Genomic DNA, 24,712 nt, shown 5'->3' on the forward strand with positions numbered 1-24,712 from the left:
TCCCAGCACCAACCAGCAACTGCAACCTGAGGTCGTCAGCTACAAGGAAATGCATGAAAAACGTGCACAGAGACAACAATAACAAAAGCGATACTACAACAGGTTAGCTAGACTGTCACCACTGATCGACGGAGAGTCAGTTACAATCCAGGAGCATGGCCCCTGGAAGCCAGCAGTCGTCATCCAGCCAGCTGACACTGAACGCTCATATCATGTCCGCACAGCAGAAGGAGCGGTGTACCACCGCAATCGTCGTCACCTACTGAACACAAAAGAATAACACACTGATGAGATGAACTGTTCCCCTGAAAGAGAACGTGATGGACTAAACACACACACAGCACAACATACACCATACTTACCTGCAACACCACAAGAACTGCTGACTGACACAGAAGCATGCTCAACATCATATCGCACAAGGTCAGGAAGAGAGGTCAAGCCCAGAGCTGTCTTAGACCTGTGAAATGTCAAAGGGTGTAGGTGGATCGCTGCCCTAAAAGAGTTCCAGACTGTAAACTTGTTATTGAAAGTTCACTTGAAATGCTTTGGTATTGTATTTGTTTGAATTGTTAAGATGTCATTTCTACAGTGAAAGCTGAGTTGCTGAGAATCCCTTGTTCGAAACGTAACAGTATGTTGGATCATTGTTTCAGAGTCTATGTTGATTCAGTTGGTGTAGTATGCAATATAAATGGTTACTTACCTTGAGTTCATACTACAGAGCATGTATTCAAAAGAAACGCTTAGAATATGTAAACATTTGTCTTTTGTTTTAAAAGAAGGGGGATGTAATATTCATATGTGTAAACATACTGAATTGTAATTGGATGCATTTTACCGCCGTATCATACTGTGCTATGATTGGTTAAGACCACCCAGATGGTGAGGTCATGGTCAGTTGATCATGGTTGGAGATAAGTGAACATGCAGTTGTAGCTAGCTAATAAAGAGCTACGTTAAGAAATATCCTGTAGTACTGCATTTTATTATTTTGTACAAAGCGTGCAAAACAAGACAGTGTTGCCTTGTCCCTCTGAGTTCTACATGGAACAGGTCAAAGTTCCATTTAAATTTGGTCAGTTCCATGATGCCATTCATTCTATTCTACAAACACATTCAATTTACTCTCATCAAAGTGCTACTGACGGAATATTGTTCTAGACTAGATCTCCACCTAGTGTCATAGCAACATTACTGCAGCAGTCAAATATTAATGTCCTCAATAATGTTGGACTAATAACAACATTACAAACTGTAAATTAATCAGATAGAATGGTGAAAAACATCCCTGGCTACTTGACAAAGCAACAGTTAAGCACACAAACACTAGTAACGAAATCCTACACGGAGCCTTCACCATGCACTGCCACTTTAAGAGCGCAGCAGCAGTCAGGAAAGAGGAAATCAAGACGGCTCTTCCAGCTCTGTTAGGAGCTCTCGATCGGCGAGAGCAAGTCTTCTTTAGTTTCAATGTGCTTAGTTATAACGTTTCCAAGTTTGGTCGCCTTTTGTCGCGCTACTCCTGACAAGTTGGAAGCGTTCTGGCCTCTGATCTCATCGATTACTAGCAACATTGTTGCAAGCTTTTGTCAAATGAACAACCAAATATTGTGTCGGACGGACAAATGCACGTTCAAGCCTGGACACAACAGTTTAGCCCATCTCACTTTCTATCTCCTTCTTCAGTGCTTTACAGTGAAATTTGTTCTCTCTTTGTGCTGCGCTCCTTTTTATGTAAACTGCCTTCAGTGAACTAATAATTCACTGTACTACTGTTTGACATTTTAGTTAGAGGCAGGTTGTGTGAGTGTATTGTTTTGAACTTTATTGATTTTGTGTGGGACAACTGACATTTGGACATTTTTAAGGCCTTTTGTTGTCTATGAACACACCCATTCATACCCCCTCCCTCCTCCACTTGGAGGTAATACAGAATATATTAAATTCTCTACGTTTTATGACTGGGTTCTTTCTTGTCCATTGTTTCCAGGAAGTTGCCTTTGAATTGCTTTGACATTAATTTTGTGTGAGGTATTATTGGTTGGGTTACCCCTGTGCTGTGACGTGTGTGTTTTTATATGGTGTCTTTTCCTCCACTGGCTATCTGGCCAACAGGCTACCCTATAGGCAGTCTCTTCTGCTGATGTCTGGTAGTGGTTCTCTATCTATCCTACTCTTTCCAGTTCAGCAGGTTAATACCTGTCTGGTAGTGGTTCTCTATCTATCCTACTCTTTCCAGTTCAGCAGGTTAATACCTGTCTGGTAGTGGTTCTCTATCTATCCTACTCTTTCCAGTTCAGCAGGTTAATACCTGTCTGGTAGTGGTTCTCTATCTATCCTACTCTTTCCAGTTCAGCAGGTTAATACCTGTCTGGTAGTGGTTCTCTATCTATCCTACTCTTTCCAGTTCAGCAGGGTTAATACCTGTCTGGTAGTGGTTCTCTATCTATCCTACTCTTTCCAGTTCAGCAGGTTAATACCTGTCTGGTAGTGGTTCTCTATCTATCCTACTCTTTCCAGTTCAGCAGGTTAATACCTGTCTGGTAGTGGTTCTCTATCTATCCTACTCTTTCCAGTTCAGCAGGTTAATACCTGTCTGGTAGTGGTTCTCTATCTATCCTACTCTTTCCAGTTCAGCAGGTTAATACCTGTCTGGCGCCTGAACATAAAAACCTTTCTCTTTACCTCTCTCTAACAGTACCGCTACAAACTGATGTCTGTATTGGGACAACATGCCAATGTCATATTCTGTTACACTGTTTCTGTCTCAAATGGCACCCTAATCCCTATATAGTGCAATACCCAGAGCCCATAGTCAAAAGTATTGCACTATATAGGGATTAGGGTGGTGTATGTGTTCCAGGGGATGACTCATATCATGCTCTCCATCTATGATACAATATGATGGGAATGTGTTGGCCAGCAGCATACCACCCTGCATCCCACTGCTGGCTTGTTTCTGAAGCTAAGCAGGGTGGGTCTTGGTCAGTCCCTGGATGGGAGACCAGAAGCTACTGGAAGTGGTGTTGGAGGGCCAGTAGGAGGCACTCTTTCCTTTGGTCTAAAACAATATCCCAATGTCCCAGGTTAGTGATTGGGGACATTGCCCTGTGTTGGGTGCCCTCTTTTGGATGGGATGCTAAACGGGTGTCCTGACTCTCTTGTCACTAAAGATCCCATGCCACTTATCATAAGAGTAGGGGTGTTAACCCTGGTTTCCTGGCTAAATTCCCAATCTTGCCCTCATACCATCAGTCACCTATTCATTCCCAGCTTCCAATTGGCTGATTCATCCCCCTCCTCTCCCTGTAACTATTTCCCAGGTTGTTGCTGTAGATGAGAATGTGTTCTCAGTCAACTTACTTGGTTAAATAATATAAAAAATGTACCCATGGAGCATGTCGACAACTTATTCCAGGTAACAGAACTAACCACATGTTTGCAAACATTTTTAATTGTGTTTTTGCTTTGTCATTAATGGGTATTGTGTGTAGATTGAGGGGAAAATAAACAATTTCATTCATTTTAGAATAAGGCTGTAACTTAACAAAATGTGGAAAAAGCCAAGGGGTCTGAATACTTTCTGAATCCACTGTGGCCCTTCAGTCAACCCAAATGTGCTTGTAGACAATATGTTTATTTAAAGGCAGAGTTCCTGCGTTAGTGGAGATCACATTCAAGGTAAACACAGCAGATGTCGGCTCAATTGGAAATTACCTTGTAATGCTTTAGCACGGTTTCTAATTGGATCCAGGCCCCAGGGTTAGATACGTCACCATCCTGTGGTTTCTAATTGGATCCAGGGTTAGATACGTCTACACCCTGTGGTTTCTAATTGGATCCAGGCCCCAGGGTTAGATACGTCTACATCCTGTGGTTTCTAATTGGATCCAGGCCCCAGGGTTAGATACGTCTACATCCTGTGGTTTCTAATTGGATCCAGGCCCCAGGGTTAGATACGTCTACATCCTGTGGTTTGTAATTGGATCCAGGCCCCAGGGTTAGATACGTCTACATCCTGTGGTTTCTAATTGGATCCAGGCCCCAGGGTTAGATACGTCTACATCCTGTGGTTTGTAATTGGATCCAGGCCCCAGGGTTAGATACGTCTACATCCTGTGGTTTCTAATTGGATCCAGGACCAGGGTTAGATATGTCTACATCCTGTGGTTTCTAATTGGATCCAGGCCCCAGGGTTAGATACGTCTACATCCTGTGGTTTCTAATTGGATCCAGGGTTAGATACGTCTACATCCTGTGGTTTCTAATTGGATCCAGGCGTTAGCTACGTCTACATCCTGTGGTTTCTAATTGGATCAAGGGTTAGATACGTCTACATCCTGTGTTTTCCACAAAGTGTTTTAAAAGGATCCTGTGGACATAATCTTCTCCTTATTGGTGCACTCAGACCTTATGAACAACCAGGACCAAAAAGGTCAAATAGGTTGTGCTTATATTTGTCCTGTTTCAGATGTAGGTGTGTAACCTGTACAGTGTGTGTGTGTGGTGTGAAATGATGTTTTTTACATATCCCACTCCCACTGAGACACCCTCGGGGAAGAGAAAGGGTTGCATATTCAACTGTTTCTCTGTTAGAAAATGGACAAGAACAAAGATGGTGTGGTCACCATTGAGGAATTTCTGGACAGGATGCCCATATTTGGCCCCACAGCCTCCACCCCTAGCTCTCCTCTATCCCTAAACACAGACTCATTAGGGCTGTCAGGGGGTAAAACATGCCCCTCCCCCATTCCTCATGGGTCTCCCTCTCTCTCCCCTCTAGCCCTCTTGCCCAAAAACCCCTACCTGGGATGGTGGGCTCAAGAGTCACGCTGTGTTGGAGACCATAGCACTCATTCTATATGACATCACATTCACACTATGCAATAATGTCCTTTATTCTCTATTACTAGTTGGACAAAATGAGACTGAGGAACCCACAGGAAGATCAAGGATTCCAACAGAGAAGATGACAACGACATAGGGGCGTAAATATATATATATATAACATTGCAATTATTCTCGAATGAGCGGCCGTTCATGTGCAAAGGATTAGCATTTCAATGAATGTAATTATAGACTGTGTAGTGAATCCATTTTGTCTTTCCCGCCCCTTTCTTTTGTCTACCGAGAGGTCATATCCGCTTAGTGCACTAGGGACTTTTCTATCATTGTCAGTAACCAATATCTACTGTTTGTTTATGTCATTCTGTGTGATTATTTAGTTATTAAATAAATAAGCCAATGTGTATATTGCTGATTCATTATGGAAACCAGAGTTCGTGCAGATAACCAATAATTTTACGACGTTCAGATGAGACTGAATGAGGTCAAGAATAATGGATGACTGAAATGTAAGATATTTTTAGATCTGTAAGAGTTCATTTGGAAGAGAGAAATCCTTTAAATAAGCCCCAGGTTATTAGTGAGTTAATTGTTGCATGATTTAATTCAATCACATAATCAATTAAACGTTAGGTAATGGATTTGTTAAAATAGCATGTCATCATATGACAGTCACAGACACTACAAAGTGATAAGAAACGTTGCATCAGAACAATGAGGTAAAATATTACCATAACTTTGTCATAAAACCAATAATAAATGTATATGAAAATATCAAGGTAACATTGTGTATCATCTTACAGTACTGTAATAGAATAGTACTGTAATAGTACTGTACTGTAAAAGTACTGTACTGTAAAAGTACAGGACTGTAATAGAATAGGACTGTATAACGTAATAGAATAGTACAGTATACTGCAATATAGTACTGTAGAATGTACCGTAATAGAATAGTACTGTATAATGTAAATGAATAGTACAGTACTGTAGAATGTAACAGAATAGTACTGTACAGGACAGTAGAATGTAACAGAATAGTACTGTAGAATGTAGTATAATAGTAAAGTACTGTAGAATGCAACAGAATGGTACTATTGTAACAAGGCCTCTCGATGGAGGGGGGTGTGTGGAATCAGGAGCAGGAGAGCAGAAGGGTTCAAGGAGAATCCATTGTTTATTTTGGTGGTTCCACAAGCACAGCGACACACACAGGGGAGAAACCTCAACTCCACTAGCCACGAGCAAATATGTCCCCGGTAAACACATACCGTAAATGAAACAAACAACGCCCGTGGTGCAGGCACGCACCCCTTACATGTTCCCTAAGGCAAACAATCCCGCACGCAGCCTAACCTGCAGCGGGGAAAATTATACCCACCTAAATCAGAGAAAACAAGACACAGGTGTGTAAAACTAGACAGCACTAAATGAAAAGGAAAAGGGGATCGGTGGCAGCTAGTAGGCCGGCGACGCCGAGCACCGCCCAAACAGGGAGAGGAGTCACCCTCGGTGGAAGTCGTGACAACTGTAGAATAGAAGTATTGTTCCTGTGAGCAAACATCAAGAAGAAATTAAAACATATATTTATAATGTTCTCAGCCTTCATATAAAATAGAACTGTACATCGAGGCTATTACAGAAATACAAAGCAAAGTTGTGTTCAGATTCTGTTCCATGTTACTTAAACATTTATGGAAAAATATTTAACATACAAATGATTTACAAGGTTTCCCATCTTATTCATCATAGTTTAAAAGGCAAAACTGACCCTAGATCAGCACTCCTACTAAGTGTGAATACAATAGTCCTGTGACTCAGTTGGTAGAACATGGTGTATGGGTTCAATTCCCAATGGTGCCACCGGCATGAAAGATGGATCCACACATAATAAGTCACTTTGGATGAAAGCATTTCTAAATGGCATATCATGATATATTATTATAACACTTAGTTGGACTAGACATGTCCAGATATACAAGGTTTCTGTCAAACTTGTTGTGTTCAGGTCTTCTTGGTTCTGGGTTTGTTGTGTTCAGGTCCTCTGGGTTTGTTGACTCTACTATAGATCTCAGAAGAGTCCTCCTCAGCTGCTTGTGCTGCCGTGGGTCTGAAGAAAGAGAAACAGAAATTTAACTGAATCTGCATCCCTCCAAAAAACCTTCATATTCTCTTTTATAGTGCATTACTTTGACCAAGACCCATCATGGTCTTCTCGTCCAATAAGCAGCAGCATGTGAATGAGCTGTAATCAAGAATATAGCTTGTTTACAACCAAATCTAAAAACATATGTAACTGGAATGTTATAGGAGGGTCCAGATTATTTTGGTGCGAATTCACTCTTTTTTTGAGAAACTATTCCCAACCATCTATTCACTTCCTCATCCTCGTTGTTCAGTAAGTGGGCTCCAAAAACACCCCAAAACATCCTTTTAGAATCTAAAAAGCTCTAACTAGTCTATAGTGATGCTTGTCTTTAGATGTTGTACACATGAAATTGTGTCATCCAGAACTTTATCCGCAACGTTATGTTCCATGTTGTTGAGACTTGAACGATGCCTCTCGTCCGTTCTAGCAGCATGATACACAGAGAATAGAACAGTTGGACGGGGAAACAGCACGAGTCACACAAAATGGAATATAACGTTGTGGATAAAGTTTGGAATGACACAATTTCATGTGTACAACTGTTACATCTAAAGACCTGCATCACTATACTGAGAGCTTTCTGTTTCTAAAAGACAGTATTTGGGTGTTTTTGGAGTGTTTATCTTTTTTCAGAGCCTCCGTACTGCACAACGAGGATGAGGAAGTGAATTGCTGGTTGGGTAAATCGCAATAAAAGGTGTCTGGACCCTTCTATAACATGGCATTTACATAAAAAAAATAGAAATTTGGTTGTAAAAAAGCCAACTTCTCCTGTAATGCGGTGTATCCACAATGCTCTAGAATTGACTCTATGTTGTTTCAATGGCAGAATATGCTCACTGGTTGGCAGCACTGGAGAGGTTGAATTTTACAGCATCGTACTGGACATCCTCGTCCTGTTTCTGGGGTTGAGGCAGCTGGACGGTGGAGTACAGAGGCACTTCCTGGTTTTTGAAGCGAGAGAAGTGGACGCTGGCATAGTGAACATCATCCTGGTCGACGGTGGCTGCTGTCTTTGCTGCAGTAGGGGCCATGGCCACGCTTGAGACGTTTTCATACACTGGACTAGAGTCTCCCTGATGGGAAGAGAGGACAGACAACATAATGAGTAGAAATGTTCCACAAAGCAATACAAATAATCTGATTGTAACAGACTCACCTGTACATTCTCTGATGTGTCTCTTGTGTCAGAGGTGGATATGGAGGACTTCTTCCTGGTTTGCACATTAATTAATACATTTATTATTTAATGAATTAATGAACAAATGAAGTTAATAAAAAAGTGTTAGAGTGAAATAATCTTTAAAAGAATCACTCACCTGAACCACATGAGTCCAGAGAGACAGAGGATGAGAACCAGAACAACCACTATGATTCCTACAGCTGCAGTCACAACTGAGGTCTGTTTCCCTATAATATAATATGGATGATATGAGTACAATAGTACAATATTTGTTAACTGATCTAATCTCAATGTATATATAAATATTAAACAGTCTGATAAGCCAATGTATAATTATTAATATTAGATTGAAATGTCATTTTGTATTGAAATATTGAAGATGAAAGTTCACCTGGTAAAATGATCATCAGAGCTGTAGAGTTCCTAGATCCTCTTCCATTCCAGGCCTCACAGTGGTAATGTCCATTGTCCTTAGACTTGAACTTACTTATGTTGTACATCTGTCCAAATCCATTTAGAAAAGTCTCATTTTGAAAGTACCAGGTGTATTTGTCCACAGGTGGGTTGGCATCACTGCTGCAGGTCAGAGTCACTGAACTGCCCTCCACTATTTCACCAGAGGGACTGACTGACACTGAGGTGCTCTTTGGTTTATCTGATGTTAAGGAGAATTTATCAGAGGGTTATGACAGTAGTATATTTACAAATTAAACGTAAAAAAATAAATTAGAATTTGTCAGATGATTATAATGGTCATGATATGTCAAAAATCTGTGAAGCCAGACTATTAAAAATAGAATCCACTAACACAAAACATTAACAGGAACACATGTGATACTGAGCTGTACTTTACTCACATCTCACATTGATGTTGATATACTCAGGCCTCCCTGTCTTAATCCCATTCCAGGCCTCACAGTAGTACTCTCCAGTGACTGAGGACTTGATATGATTGAAGACAAGATGTGGTCCTGTGGTCATATAGGTGGTTGATGGATAGTAGACTCCATTCTTCTTGTACCAGGTGTATTTGTCCACAGGTGGGTTGGCATCACTGCAGCAGGTCAGAGTCACTGAACTGTCCTCCACTATTTCACCAGAGGGACTGACTGACACTGAAGTGCTCTTTGGGCCGTCTGGTAAAGGAGAATTTGTCAGAAGGATATGACAGTAGTATATTTATGACCGTAGTATATTTACAAATGTCATGTCAAAAATAAATGATCTGTTAAGTCAGAGAACTATCTAAAACTCTAACTTACACAAAACGTTAATAAATACAGATGGAGATGTTATGCTTTAGGACTAATGCATTTAATTCCAATTGTTTTGCTACCTTATCATTCAAACACTGAGCTGTACTTTACTCACACTTCACATCCATGTTTATGGTCCTAGACCTGTCTGTCCCCATCTCATTCTGGGCCTCACAGTAGTACTCTCCACTGTCAGATGACTGGATTTGATTGAAGACATGCTGTGGTCCTGTCATACTCTGATAGTCACCTCCATTCTTCTTGTACCAGGTGTATTTGTCCACAGGTGGGTTGGCATCACTGCTGCAGGTCAGAGTCACTGAACTGTCCTCCACTATTTCACCAGAGGGACTGACTGACACTGAGGTGTTCTTTGGTTTGTCTGATGTAAAAGATTAATGTCCCAAAGCCTTAATGTCACAATACTTTCATAATAATTATAAGATTTTACAGTAATATAGACAATGAGTAAAAAAGGCTTTTTGTTCTGTAATGATTGATAAAGTAAGATGCATGATACTTGCTAAGTAGTATATTGTACTTATAAGGGCACAAGGTGAGACACAGATGCAGACACAGGAGGCAGATGGTCAGAGTCCAAGATGTTTATTAACAATCCAGAAAGGGTAGGTAAGAGAATGGTTGTGGACAGGCAAAAGGTCAAAACCAGTTCAGAGGTACAGAATGGCAAGCAGGCTAGAGGTCAGGGCAGGCAGAATGGTCAGGTAGGCGGGAATGGAGTCCAGAAAAACAGGCAAAGGTCAAAACCGGGAGGACTAGTAAAGGAGAATAGAAAAGCAGGAGCACGGGAAAAACACGCTGGTTGACTTGAATATACAAGACGAACTGGCACAGAAAGACAGGAAACACAGGGAACAATACACTGGGGAAAATAAGAGACACCTGGAGGGGGTGGAGACCATCACAAGGACAGGTGAAACAGATCAGGGCGTGACAGTACTATTGTACTGTACTCACACACTGCAGGAGAGCTGAGACCATCGTGGCCTTTTACAGCACAGGAGTAACTGTCTGCATCCTCACTGCTGATGGAGTACATGGGGGAGGAGGCCTTTCTTACAGGTTGTCTGTTCTTGTACCAGATGTAGGTGGGGTTGAAGTTGTTAGTCAGAGTGCAGGTGGTGCTACAGGTCAGTGTCCTCTGTCCCTCTCCAGCAGGAGTCACCTTCACCTGCAGACCTGAAACAATATGTATAAAACCACATACACCTCTGTGTTAACAGGATGGTTCATTTATTTTCTCCTGTAATTCAATATGATTTACAGTTGTATCATACAGTGTAGTATTACCTGTGACAGTCAGAGTTGTTCCTGGGAAACTATGACCCCATTCAAAGTTGTCTGTTTTAAAAGTGAAGCGATACTCAGCTGAGTCCTACCTCGCCCTGCTTTCGACAAATCTGACCTTGACTCCATTTTGTTACTCCAAGCCTATAGACAGAAACTAAAACAGGAAATGCCCGTGCTCAGATCTGTCCAACGCTGGTCTGACTAATCGGATTCCACGCTTCAAGATTGCTTTGATCACGTGGAATGGGATGTGTTGCGGGTAGCCTCAGACAACAACATTTATGAATACGCTGACTCGGTGAGCGATCAAACAAGCAAAGCGTTAGTATCGAGACAAAGTAGAGTAGCAATTCAACGGCCCAAATATGAGACGCAAGTGGCAGGGTCTACAGTCAATCACGGATTACTAAAAGATAACATCAATGTCTTGCTCCCAGACAGAATAAACAACTTCTTTGCTCGCTTTGAGGACTATACAGTGCCACTGACATGGCCCGCTATCAAAACCTGTGGGCTCTCCTTCTCCATGGCCGACGTGAGTAAAACATTAACCGTGTTAACCCTCACAAGGCTGCCGGCCCAGACAGCATCCCTAGCTGTGTCCTCTGAGCATGTGCAGACCAGCTGGCTGGGGTATTTACGGACATATTCAACCAATCCCTATCCCAGTCTGTTGTCTCCACATGCTTCAAGATGGAAACCAGTGTTCCTGTTCCCAAGAAAGCTAAGCTATCTGAACTAAATTACTATCGCCCCATAGCACTCACTTCTGTCATCATGAAGTGCTTTGAGAGACTAGTCAAGGATCATATCACCTCCACCCTACCTGTCACCCTAGACCCACTCCACATCTCCCCCCCTAACGGGTCCACTGACGATGCAATCGCCATCACACTGCACACTGCAGTATCCCATCTGGACAGGAGGAATACATATGTGAGAATGCTGTTCATTGACTACAGCTCAGCATTTAACACCATAGTACCCTACAAACTCGTCATTAAGCTCGAGACCCTGGGTCTCGACCCCGCACTGTGCAACTGGGTCCTGGACTTCCTGACGGGCCGCCCCAGGTGGTGAGGGTAGGAAACAACATCTCCACCCCACTGATCCTCAACACTGGGGTCCCACAAGGGTGTGTTCTGAGACCTCTCCTGTACTCCCTGTTCACCCATGACTGCGTGGCCATGCACGCATCCAACTCAATCATCAAGTTTGCAGACGACACTACAGTAGTAAGCTTGATTACCAACAATGATGAGACGGCCTACAGGGAGGAGGTGAGGGCCCTCGGAGTGTGGTGTCAGGAAAATAACCTCTCACTCAACGTCAACAAAACAAAGGAGATGATCGTGGACTTCAGGAAACAGCAGAGGGAGCACCCCCCCTTTTAAGTTCCTCGGCGTACACATCACGGACAAACTGAAATGGTCCTCCAACACAGACAGCGTGGTGAAGAAGGTGCAACAGCGCCTCTTCAACCTCAGGAGGCTGAAGAAATGTGGATTGTCACCTAAAACCCTCACAAACTGTTACAGATGCACAATCGAGAGCATCCTGTCAGGCTGTATCACCGCCTGGTACGGCAGCTGCTCCGCCCACAACCATAAGGCTCTCCAGAGGGTAGTGAGGTCTGCACAACGCATCACCGGGTGCAAACTACCTGCCCTCCAGGACACCTACACCACCCGATGTCACAGGAAGGCCAAAAAGATCATCAAGGACAACAACCACCCGAGGCACTGCCTGTTCACCCCGCAATCATCCAAAAGGCGAGGTCAGTACAGGTACATCAAAGACTACTGCATCTTGCCTATGCCGCACGGCTATCGCTCATCCGTATATTTATATGTACATATTCCCATTCATCCCTTTACATTTGTGTGAATAAGGTAGTTGTTGTGAATTTGTTAGATTACTTGTTAGTTATTACTGCATTGTTGCAACTAGAAGCACAATCATTTCGCTACACTCGCATTAACATCTGCTAACCATGTGTATGTGACAAATAACATTTGATTTGATTAGTTGCCATATTATTCTTGTTAGTAAGTATAGTTTGCTTTGCTTTTTTCATTTAAACACTTGAAAACTAGGTGATGCATCTCAATAGATTTCATCCTGCAAAACCTCAAATAAATAAATAAAGATTTGAAAAGGAAAGAAAAGTAGTATATAGAATGTTACTGTACCTGTGACAGACAGAGAGACTCCAGGATCACCAGTATATAGAATGTTACTGTACCTGTGACAGACAGAGAGACTCCAGGATCACCAGTATATAGAATGTTACTGTACCTGTAACAGACAGAGAGACTCCAGGATCACCAGTATATAGAATGTTACTGTACCTGTTACAGACAGAGAGACTCCAGGATCACCAGTATATAGAATGTTACTGTACCTGTTACAGACAGAGTGACTCCAGGATCACCAGTATATAGAATGTTACTGTACCTGTTACAGACAGAGAGACTCCAGGATCACCAGTATATAGAATGTTACTGTACCTGTGACAGACAGAGTGACTCCAGGATCACCAGTATATAGAATGTTACTGTACCTGTTACAGACAGTGACTCCAGGATCACCAGTATATAGAATGTTACTGTACCTGTAACAGACAGAGTGACTCCAGGATCACCAGTATATAGAATGTTACTGTACCTGTTACAGACAGTGACTCCAGGATCACCAGTATATAGAATGTTACTGTACCTGTAACAGACAGAGTGACTCCAGGATCACCAGTATATAGAATGTTACTGTACCTGTTACAGACAGAGAGACTCCAGGATCACCAGTATATAGAATGTTACTGTACCTGTGACAGACAGAGTGACTCCAGGATCACCAGTATATAGAATGTTACTGTACCTGTGACAGACAGAGTGACTCCAGGATCACCAGTATATAGAATGTTACTGTACCTGTTACAGACAGAGTGACTCCAGGATCACCAGTATATAGAATGTTACTGTACCTGTGACAGACAGAGAGACTCCAGGATCACCAGTATATAGAATGTTACTGTACCTGTGACAGACAGAGAGACTCCAGGATCACCAGTATATAGAATGTTACTGTACCTGTGACAGACAGAGAGACTCCAGGATCACCAGTATATAGAATGTTACTGTACCTGTAACAGACAGAGTGACTCCAGGATCACCAGTATATAGAATGTTACTGTACCTGTGACAGACAGAGAGACTCCAGGATCACCAGTATATAGAATGTTACTGTACCTGTTACAGACAGAGTGACTCCAGGATCACCAGTATATAGAATGTTACTGTACCTGTGACAGACAGAGTGACTCCAGGATCACCAGTATATAGAATGTTACTGTACCTGTGACAGACAGTGACTCCAGGATCACCAGTATATAGAATGTTACTGTACCTGTGACAGACAGAGTGACTCCAGGATCACCAGTATATAGAATGTTACTGTACCTGTGACAGACAGAGTGACTCCAGGATCACCAGTATATAGAATGTTACTGTACCTGTTACAGACAGAGTGACTCCAGGATCACCAGTATATTTCCCTCCAGTCTGATCTGTTATAAATCTGAACTTGTACGTAGCTGAGTCTTTCTCTCTCAGGTCTCTGATTGTCAGTCTATTCTTCTTATCTCTATGGTACGTCACACGACGATTGTAGTCTGGGTCATCTCTCAGACTCACAGGTTTCCCCTCAGCATCATATTTAGTGAACCAGAAGGTTGTTGTGATTGTATGAACGCTGGGATATGTGTAAGAGCAGGACAGCTCCACTTTTGACCCCTTAAAGGCACAGATACTCTTCTTGGTGCAAGTCACACTCCAGCCAGTCTGACCCAGTACCACTGAAACATTCACACAACACAAGGGTATTACCTACTGGCTTACACTAACAGTAGGGTTTTGTCCACACTTTGTGTCTGTAGTTGCTGAGTTGAGTGTGAATGGAAACTACAGCTGCACTTATTGAGGTGTGAAAAGAAGCTATAAAAGTGAAGTGGAGATTCCTAACAGACGACACCACTGAACACTCCAGAATAACATCAAGATCTGTATTCTTTTAGAAATGTCTAAGGATACTATAATACAATTAAGAGTGAGACCATACCTGCTACAGACCAGAGAAAGACCACCAACACACTTCCTGCTGTTCTCAAGGCCATTGTTGCATCTCCCACCCTGCAGTCTTAGAAACATAAACAACAACTCACTCTATAGCTGGTGAATAACTCCACCTGATACATTGAAGTAGAAACTGTAAATGGGGTACAGGGCCTTATTACTGAAAATGAACCAGGCTCATATTGTGTTGTGCTGTATTGTGTTATATGGTTGTCTATGTGAATACTGTCTGTCTGTAAGTCTATTGTACTATGTATGTAATGTGTGTGATGTGTTGCATGTCTGTCTACGTCTGTCTATTTAAGATGACATGATGTATGATGCAAGAAAAAAAGATCTAATGGATAAAATAAAGTCATAATCATCATCATCATCAACAACAACAAGTCACTTATTGAACAGATGTGTAGTACTGTAAACATATATTTCTACATTGATTGTTCTGAAGCTGTTTTATTCTCAGAACCCCAAATATAGGAGGATAAATGTTCAATCCTCTACGGTCCGTCAAGCTGTACAGCAGCCTAAAGACTGACCACCAGGTTCAATGATAACTCCTATCCCCAAGCTGTGAGGATAAACAGTAAGTGACAGACACATACCTTTAATATCATCATTATATGATAGTGTCTGTATTCACAAAGTATCTCAGAGTAGGATCTAGGATTAGTTTCCCATTTAGATCATAATTATATGGACCAGCAGGACCTGATCCTAGATCAGCACTCCAAGTCCGAGACCCTTGAGTACATGACTTGTGGCTAAAAACAAACAACTATATTTCAAGATATCAAGAGTACTTACAGACTGAAGGGGAGAGGTCTTGTACAGTGAGTCAACTGACTGGTAGTGAGTGGGAACTGCTAGTAAGTGTTGGTTCTGTGGTTGATACATATTTATAGTAGTCAGAACACAAGTAGCTGATGCAGAACTGTCCTTTCCTTCCTCTTTAAGACATTAACATGCATGAGGACCAGACCAGCACGTCAGAATAGTGTTTACTATAGCCTACTATTTAGAATGTTTATAATATCTTAGAATGTGTTTACTATAGCCTGCTATTTGGAATGTTTATAATATCTTAGAATGTGTTTACTGTAGCCTACTATTTAGAATGTTTATAATATCTTAGAATGTGTTTACTATAGACTACTATTTAGAATGTTTATAATATCTTAGAATGTGTTTACTGTAGCCTACTATTTAGAATGTTTATAATATCTTAGAATGTGTTTACTATAGCCTACTATTTGGAATGTTTATAATATCTTAGAATGTGTTTACTATAGCCTACTATTTAGAATGTTTATAATATCTTAGAATGTGTTTACTACAGCCTACTATTTAGAATGTTTATAATATCTTAGAATGTGTTTACTACAGCCTACTATTTAGAATGTTTATAATATCTTAGAATGTGTTTACTGTAGCCTACTATTTAGAATGTTTATAATATCTTAGAATGTGTTTACTGTAGCCTACTATTTAGAATGTTTATAATATCTTAGAATGTGTTTACTATAGCCTACTATTTAGAATGTTTATATCTTAGAATGTGTTTACTATAGCCAACTATTTAGAATGTTTATAATATCTTAGAATGTGTTGCCTTGCCCCTCTCAGTTCTACATGGACAAGGTCAAAGTTCTATATATATTTATTATTATTTATCTAAGCCTTATTTTTCCAGGTAAGTTGACTGAAAACACATTCTCACTTACAACAACAACCTGGGGAATAGTTCAAAGGTAAGAGGAGGGGGCATGAATGAGCCAATTCAAATAAGGGGATGATTAGGTGGCATGAGCGACAGATCAAGAATTTTAGCTAGGACACTGGGGTTAACACCCCTACTCTTACAACAAGTGCCATGGGATCTTTAGTGACCACAGAGAGTCAGGACACCCATTTAATGTCCCATCCAAAAGACAGCACCCTATACAGAGCAATATCCCCAATCACTGCCCTCGGGCATATAATAATTTTGATCTGAGGAAAGAGTGCCTCCTACTGGCCCTCCAACACCACTGCCAGTAGGTTCTGGTCTCCCATCCAGGGACTGACCAGGGTGAACACTGCTTAGCTTCAGAGGCAAGCTAGCAGTGGGATGCAGGGTGGTATGCTGCTGACAGCTGGTAAGCTCCATGGACTTGTATGTAAGCATTTCACGGTAACCTTTTGATTAGATTTTCATTCTATTCTACAAACCCATTAAAATTTACACTCCTCATCAGCTGTATCAAAGTGGTACTGAAGATTCCAGTGTTCTAGACTACAGATCTCCCTATTGGCATCTCAACATTACTGCACCATCCTAATAATAATGTCCTCAACAATGTTGGGATAATAACAACATAACAAACTGGAAATGAATCAGATAGAATGGTGGAACACAACACTGGCTACTTGACAAAAAAACACACATTTAGACCCACAAACTACTTTATTCCGCGGGTCGTCCAAAATGACACCCCAATCCCTATAGTGCACTACCTCTGACCAGAGCCCAATGGGCATGGTATGACTGTGTGCATGTGTTTGCCTTCTCAACTTGATTGGCCTGCAGCCCTGTCAATCACCCTTCACACCGCTGTTCATCCAACCAATCAGGGTACTTGGATGCGCTGCAGGACACCACCTCCCCTCACCTTTAGTTAGTGCACGGCATCTTCAGTCTTGAGAAGTGTTGTGTTGCTGACAGACTTTTGACATGCAGTTCCTTACTGAAGTGTGAGACCAGCCAATATAACCACACAATAATATAAAACATCTTCAAATGGAAACAGCTGTGTCTGCATGTATGTGGTGGTGGTGACCATCAAGAGTAGAGTGACGGGCCTCAACACCATGTTCTGACCAGACAGCACTATAGTGGACAGAACCTAAACCAATCAGCATTAAGTACGTAGCGGGTCTCGGCATTGTCAGCTAACCACTCAGACGAGATCCAGCTGTTTATACATGTAAAAACGGTCTGGATGACCTCTACTAATCCCTAGGTACTGACTCAGGAATGTGTGAAGGACCACAGGGATGTCTGACAAAGGGTTGTTATTGTGACCACAACAAGGCCCTCCGGTTCACTTTGGGTTCTTATACAACAGGGTTTCTAGGAGGAAAGAGATACATGGAAATAGAATTAAACCTTCTCTCCAGCTGCCTCTTACCCGTTGTGCATTTTGTCCCTTCCTGCCTCCAGGCCAGGATGAGAACATCATGCAGTCAATGCATCTGTTCGACGTCATTTAGTGACACTTCCTGTGGGTGTGGCATACCAGAAGGGACGCCCATATTTACCCCCACTGCCCCCGCCCCATGCTCTATCCAAAAACAGACTCAATGGAGATGTCAGGGGGGTAAACGATACCTCTCCATTGGATCTCCACTCTCCCATCCACCCCTCACCCCTCTCTTCCTACCTGGGAAAGTTTCACACTAGTTAGGGGGTCATGAAACATATGACATCACATTCTCACTAAACAATGATGTATTCTATTCTCTAACTACTACTTGGACAAAATGGTGGATATTCATCTAAGGACAAAGGCTTTAAATGAAGAAATAAACTGTGAGATATATTAACAATCATGGAACATTCCGGTATGTTCCATCTTTCTGTCTTCCGGAGTGGAATGCCCTCGCTGATGGAACTACCTTCAACACTCCAAACATCCATGATGTCATATTGTGTCTGCATGATGTCTTTTAAAATGGCAATAAATAATATTTCATGTAACAGGACATTTGCTCCTTCTGAAAGTGTCTGTGTTTATTTTGTACAGATGATGATGATATTGAAGGTGAATAAACCACTATTGCCCTCCAAACCAATGTAAATGTATTATTTGTAGTTACTGTATGTACTGTACACTATAAGAGGTGAGATTTTGAAAGCTTTTCATTTCCTCTCCACTGAAGAAACTGTTATAACAAGGTGGAAACAATGACAATGAAGTTTATTCTGAAAAGACTACAAAAAATATCACACTTCACACATTTTTTTAAAGCAATAAGAAACGTTGCATCAAGCAGAACTCTTTCCTGGACATTGAGGCAAAATTGTGCCTTAACTTGTCATAAAAACTATTTAAGAAATCACACAAACGTATATTATGTGTATCATGTTACAGTACCATATGAAGTAATACAGTAGTTCATATTTAGTCTCACAAGTCTGATGATTTTTTCAGACAGATTGTTACGCCCCTGAAAAAGGGGAGAAATAATCACGAGCGTGATATGGTATCGTTTCCTCAATAACCTTTAGTGCAATCATTTTACAAAAGTAACACATTTTACAGAACAACAGATCTACAGGAAAGAGCTAGTGTTGTAGGGTACAAGGCTTATTCAAGTCACAACAGTATACACGAATTCACTGAAACATATACTAATATCAATGTAACTGTCAAGCACAAAGCTTTAACTCAGTAAACCATAACTCAATTTATCAACAGTCAATAAAGTGTTTGAAAAACCATTATACAAACAACACCGCAAAATATCTTATTAATAACAACGCACATGTTCATTGATGATCGACATAAAATGGCAGCTACTCTCAGTACGAAGCTATCCTTCATGCAACCGAGCAGAGCTCATATTACTCTCAGAAAACTTAACTCTAACTTCCTCAAGATGTTACTAAGACACACCTAAACACTCTTGACATGTTAGCGAGTTATTACATTTAAATGACTCTGTTTAATCTTCAATAACGTACCTGAAAAAGGGGAGAAATAATCACGAGCATGATATGGTATCGTTTCCTCAATAACCTTCAGTGCAATGAGGAAAAACCCGCGATTTCCCCGCGAACTTGGGTGGAGACCAGAGCAATCGATCTCAGGCTCATAGATTAAGAGCATTTAGTAGATCACAGATTAACACTTTTCCCCTTCAATTAGGCACCACAAAATAAAGTAATCAATGTAATGTTTACACATTCCTTTTACAATTCTTACCCTTTGTACGCTTGACGGATTTTAACTTTTTAACACAATTATATGAATGTTATCAATCTCTATCAACTAATATAGAATGCATGATCTTTTTAACCTTAGATGTTTTAAGATCCTCACATACTATGAACTTACTAATACTTTTTAATGTATAACAGGCTATGAGTATTTCCTTTAACCTGTCACAATAACATATAACAAAATAATAGTAATGTAAAATATAACTGAACATCGAGGCTGACTAATTCAGATATATAACGTTTTGGTCAAAAGTTCTTGTAATCAGATACCGAGTTTGCTTTAAGAAATATTCAAAAAAATTGTTACTTATTAAATATTTACAAGGTTCATTTCTTATTCATCACAGTTTAATAAAAGGCTAAACTGACCCTAGATCAGCACTCTTATTCTAAGTGTGAATAGAGTAGTCCTGTGTGACTCAGTTTGTACAGCATGGCTCACAGGTTCCATTCCTGCTGGGACTTCCCATATGAAGGATCTATGCACCATGACTGTAATGACTGAGTGAATGGGTTCCATTCCTGCTGGGACTTCCCATATGAAGGATCTATGCACCATGACTGTAATGACTGAGTGAATGACTTTAGATAAAAGTGTCTGCTAGATGGCGTATATGAGGTTTATGGAGAATGAATCAAATTCTAGAGAGCTAGTTGTTATGGATGTAGAAAAGTTACATGAAGCTGCTGTTATTCAGCGATAAAATAAGAATTTTTGTGCGTCACACAGCTACTCTGAATGGACTGGATTGTGAACAATACGATGCGCTGCCGCTGAATTACAGCAAGACCCCATAGTTAGCTAACTAGCTAGCTCACAAGCTAACATTTAGCTATCAACATTAGCTAGCTAGAAACAACAGACAACATTGAGCTGTCATTATGCCAAGGCCAAGGCAAGCTGCTCTGAATTTCCAGTGTGCTTGTGTGAAAGAGGTGTCTTCAGCTCACTGATCTTCAGAACAACGGACCCAAAGTGAACCCTGACATGCATATAACTAAGTCTGTCTGTCTGTCTGGGATTATTGTGTCCCATTGTGTCTGCATGATTCGTGTTTCCTTTAAATGACAATGAATAATCTTTATTGCTGCTTCATTATTGTTATTTTATTGTGTGATCTTTTTTTATAGCATTTTGTATTATTTTCTTAACTAACAATGCAGTTGTTTTTATGTAAGTGCTTGTTTTTAACCATTTTACAGTAAGGTCTACACCTGTTGTGTTTGGCGCATGTAACTAATACAATTTGATTTGATTTGTGTGTTTAGGTGCTGGACATTGCTCCCTCTGACACTGGGTTTCTGAACATCTAAAAGTCTAAGCCGTTTGGGGGGGTTCTACTAGCTGACATATGGAATTGGTTTAAGGTGGTCGTACCATGGATCATTTAGATATTTGATTTTGATTTATAGTACCCCTTTAGGTTAAAAAGGAGAAGGACTAATGTTTGTGAGAGCAGGCAGGTGACTGCAATATAGTCTGCCTGGAACATGCCCCATATTCAATTGTAATTCAATAAAAAATGTGCATTTATTTATCCCCTGTAGGGACAATTACTAAACACCCTATGGCATCAGGCTTGCAGTGAGTCTCACAGTGACATCACAAGGGGTCACACTTTCAGGTCACATGTCCAGTCACATGACCAACATACATACACAGTAAAACACATGATAACAACAGATGTCAGCCTCCTTAGTGTTTACAACATGGTCATCATAGAGGAGGTTCACTGGGCAAAGATCCCTTCAAGTTCTAATGATGACATCATCTCCATCATCTGACATCAATGATGACATCATCTCCATCATCTGACATCAATGATGACATGTTTCACAGATCATGCCGAGGGAGAGGGGGAAGGAAATCAGAGGTGCATTCTTCTTCACTTTGATTTACACTTCACACACTCATTCTATATGTCTAGTGTTCTGTCCCCCCATCCACCATCCCCCCAAACCTCCTGTTCCCTTTTAAAGTTGGGACACGGTCCCTCATCCTCTTCCTTAATCTTCATCATTCTCCTCCCTCTCTACTATCCAGTCACTGTGTGGTGGTCAGGGTTGTCATGGTGGTCAGCGTTGCCATGGATTCCTGTCTCTTCCTCTCTAGTCAGGCTTGTGTTTGAAGCGACATTTGTCACCATAGAAACAGCCGGTGGTCCTCCAGAAGAAACACTCGTCACCGTTGATGGGAGCCATCCTCCTGGTCCTGGGAGAGAGAGACAAACAGTATCAAAACACAAGCACCTGCACCTGTGCTCCTGCTTCCTCCTTCCATCACTTTGTACATTTCAAAAGTTTATGAGTTGATTGATAACACTTTAGAATAACTCATAATGATGTTTTGACAGACGGATGTCCATACCCTGTGGATGTCCGTACCCTGTGGAGGCGTACTGGGAGGCTGAGGAGGTGATGAGGCCTATAGGGTTGGTCCTCTGAGGAGAGGGAGGGGTTCTCTACAGCCAGCGGTCTAGGTACCTGATCACCAGCCTAGTGCTCTCCAGCTCCACCCCCTGGACAGGAGGACAAACAGCAGCAACAGTCAAAATATTTAGAATGGAACCAATAGCAAAGTCCCACAAGTACAATGGAACCAAAAGCATTGTCCCAAAAGTAAAATGGAGCCAATCGATTAGTCTCAAAAGTACAAGAAAAGGTGCACTTATTATTTGTAAAACCAGAGAGTCATTCTAATGTACTATCTTTGGTGAAACGTAGCTAAACCTCACAATAAATCATTATTAGATGTACAGTATGTATTTCTATATTGTTGTAATACTGGCTGTCCTGGTACCTGAGCACCAGCCTGGTACTCTCCAGCTCCACCCCCTGGACAGGAAGACAAACCGCAGGCGTAGTCCAAATACATACAAATGAACCAGTAGCATGGTCCCAAAAGTACAATGGAACTAATAGCATTGTCCCAAAAGTACAATGAAACCAATAACATTGCATTGGATTTTATTACCGGCTTGTTTATCATTTGCCACCAGAAAGGAGTTGAATCGTTGTACTTTTCTCTCTGTGTTGGACAGTGATACTATTTATGTGCAAGACTCATGCTCTACACTGAAGGCTCTTGACTCTGTGTATCATGCAGAGACGTCTAACTCACCATTGTGATCTCTACAGTGCTGTCAGGTGGACATCAGTAGCAACACGCAGGCTCCAACACTGGTACATTCTTATTTAGAAGACCATTTAAGGAAAACTGCCATGTTATATATCCTCTCTTCTAGCATGAAATGTGAACACATACAAACTCAGATCTCTATCTTGTTTTATGCTAACAGTTCTGAAAATTAGAACCAAACATGAAAAAAAGTCCTTTAATTTCATTATTCAGCCCCTTGATCTTAGAATGTCCTCCATTGGAGGAGTTCAAAGGACAAATAGATGAACAGGTTATTGAGATATGTAGCTGTTTCTAGTTGTCAGCCCATGTCACTAGTTTGTATTGCCTCATTTTAAGCCCCCGTCCCCACAGGAGACCTTTTGCCTCTTGCCAGGCCGCCATTGTAAATAAAAATGTGTTCTTAATTGACTTGCCTGGTTAAATAAAGATTATCCAAAAGTGCAATGGAACCAATAGCATAGTCCCAAAAGTACAATAGAACCAATAGCACAGTCCTAAGCGTACAGTGGAACCAATAGTATAGTCCCAATAGTACAATGGGACCAATGGCATAGTCCCAAAAGTACAATTGAACCAATAGCATGGTCCCAAAAGTACACAGTCCTTAAGGTCAAGCTAAAAAATTGATAGCACATCTCACATAGTTCAATGCATATGACAGCATTATGTTTCATCCCACCACTCACCTTTAGCCTCTCCAAGGTGCAAGTGGACACGTTGGGATTCTTGAAGTTGACAAAGGCACATAATCTCTCTTGTAGAACTCTGATACTCTCTCTCTCCCCACAACTACAGTACCGAATAAAGAATTAGAATGTAGAACTCTGATACTCTCTATCTCCCCACAACTACAGAACATAGAGAGTATCAGAGTTCAACATTCTAATTATATCTCCACACAACTAAAGTACAGAATGTAGGAGAGGAAGGGAGGGAGGTGACCACAGTCAAAATACAATGCATATAGGAACAGGGTGCTATTTGAGACAGCCTATAGAACCTATAACTGTAGGAATATATACTGTGGAATAACCAGAATTAAACATACTCACCCACTGGAGTCCTGAGGGGAGGAGAGGACCACCACTGGAGTCATGAGGGGAGGTGAGGTCCACCACTGGAGTCCTGAGGGGAGGAGAGGTCCACCACTGGAGTCCTGAGGGGAGGAGAGGTCCACCACTGGAGTCCTGAGGGGAGGAGAGGTCCACCACTGGAGTCATGAGGGGAGGAGAGGCCTACCACTGGAGTCATGAGGGGAGGTGAGGTCCACCACTGGAGTCCTGAGGGGAGGAGAGGTCCACCACTGGAGTCCTGAGGGGAGGAGAGGTCCACCACTGGAGTCCTGAGGGGAGGAGAGGTCCACCACTGGAGTCCTGAGGGGAGGAGAGTTTCGCCACTGGAGTCCTGAGGGGAGGAGAGGTCCACCACTGGAGTCCTGAGGGGAGGAGAGGTCCACCACTGGAGTCCTGAGGGGAGGAGAGGTCCAGCACTGTAGTCCTGAGGGGAGGAGAGGTCCAGCATGTATTTCATGTACAGCATGTATTTCATTATTGTTGTAGTGTTTTGGGCAAATCAGAAATCAAACTCCTCTAATAATGGCTATGCTCACTGTGGTGGGTTCTGGTAGTGCAGTCTGTATATACAATACCCCCTGTGGTGGGGTCTGGTAGTGCAGTCTGTCTATACAATACCCCCTGTGGTGGGTTCTGGTAGTG

The 24,712-nt window shown here is 41.6% G+C and overlaps 1 protein-coding gene across 1 annotated transcript; it reads right to left on the reverse strand.

The window, feature by feature from the left end:
• Positions 1 to 6,005: 6,005 nt before the first annotated feature.
• LOC123725438 (B-cell receptor CD22) lies at positions 6,006 to 19,694 on the reverse strand. The gene is made up of 9 exons (XM_045690919.1): positions 19,598 to 19,694; positions 14,861 to 14,938; positions 14,256 to 14,597; positions 10,412 to 10,633; positions 8,569 to 8,832; positions 8,314 to 8,404; positions 8,154 to 8,208; positions 7,835 to 8,070; positions 6,006 to 6,955 (listed from the first exon to the last, which is right to left on the reverse strand). The coding sequence occupies exons 2-9, from the start codon at positions 14,913 to 14,915 to the stop codon at positions 6,850 to 6,852; spliced, it is 1,371 nt and encodes a 456-aa protein (XP_045546875.1). The 5' UTR covers positions 14,916 to 14,938; positions 19,598 to 19,694; the 3' UTR covers positions 6,006 to 6,849.
• Between the last annotated feature and the right edge of the window lie 5,018 nt (positions 19,695 to 24,712).

The sequence above is a fragment of the Salmo salar genome, chromosome ssa12 (genome assembly GCF_905237065.1).
Source record: "Salmo salar chromosome ssa12, Ssal_v3.1, whole genome shotgun sequence".
Taxonomy (NCBI): domain Eukaryota; kingdom Metazoa; phylum Chordata; class Actinopteri; order Salmoniformes; family Salmonidae; genus Salmo; species Salmo salar.

Coding starts and splice junctions, on each gene's coding strand:
- LOC123725438 (XM_045690919.1), bottom strand. CDS start 14,915: ATGGCCTTGAGAACAGCAGGAAGTGTGTTGGTGGTCTTTCTCTGGTCT. Junction 10,634..14,255: donor AGTCACTCTGTCTGTAACAG/GTACAGTAACAT, acceptor ATATTGTTTCAG/GTCTGCAGGTGAAGGTGACT. Junction 6,956..7,834: donor CTCTCCAGTGCTGCCAACCA/GTGAGCATATTC, acceptor CTCTTTCTTCAG/ACCCACGGCAGCACAAGCAG.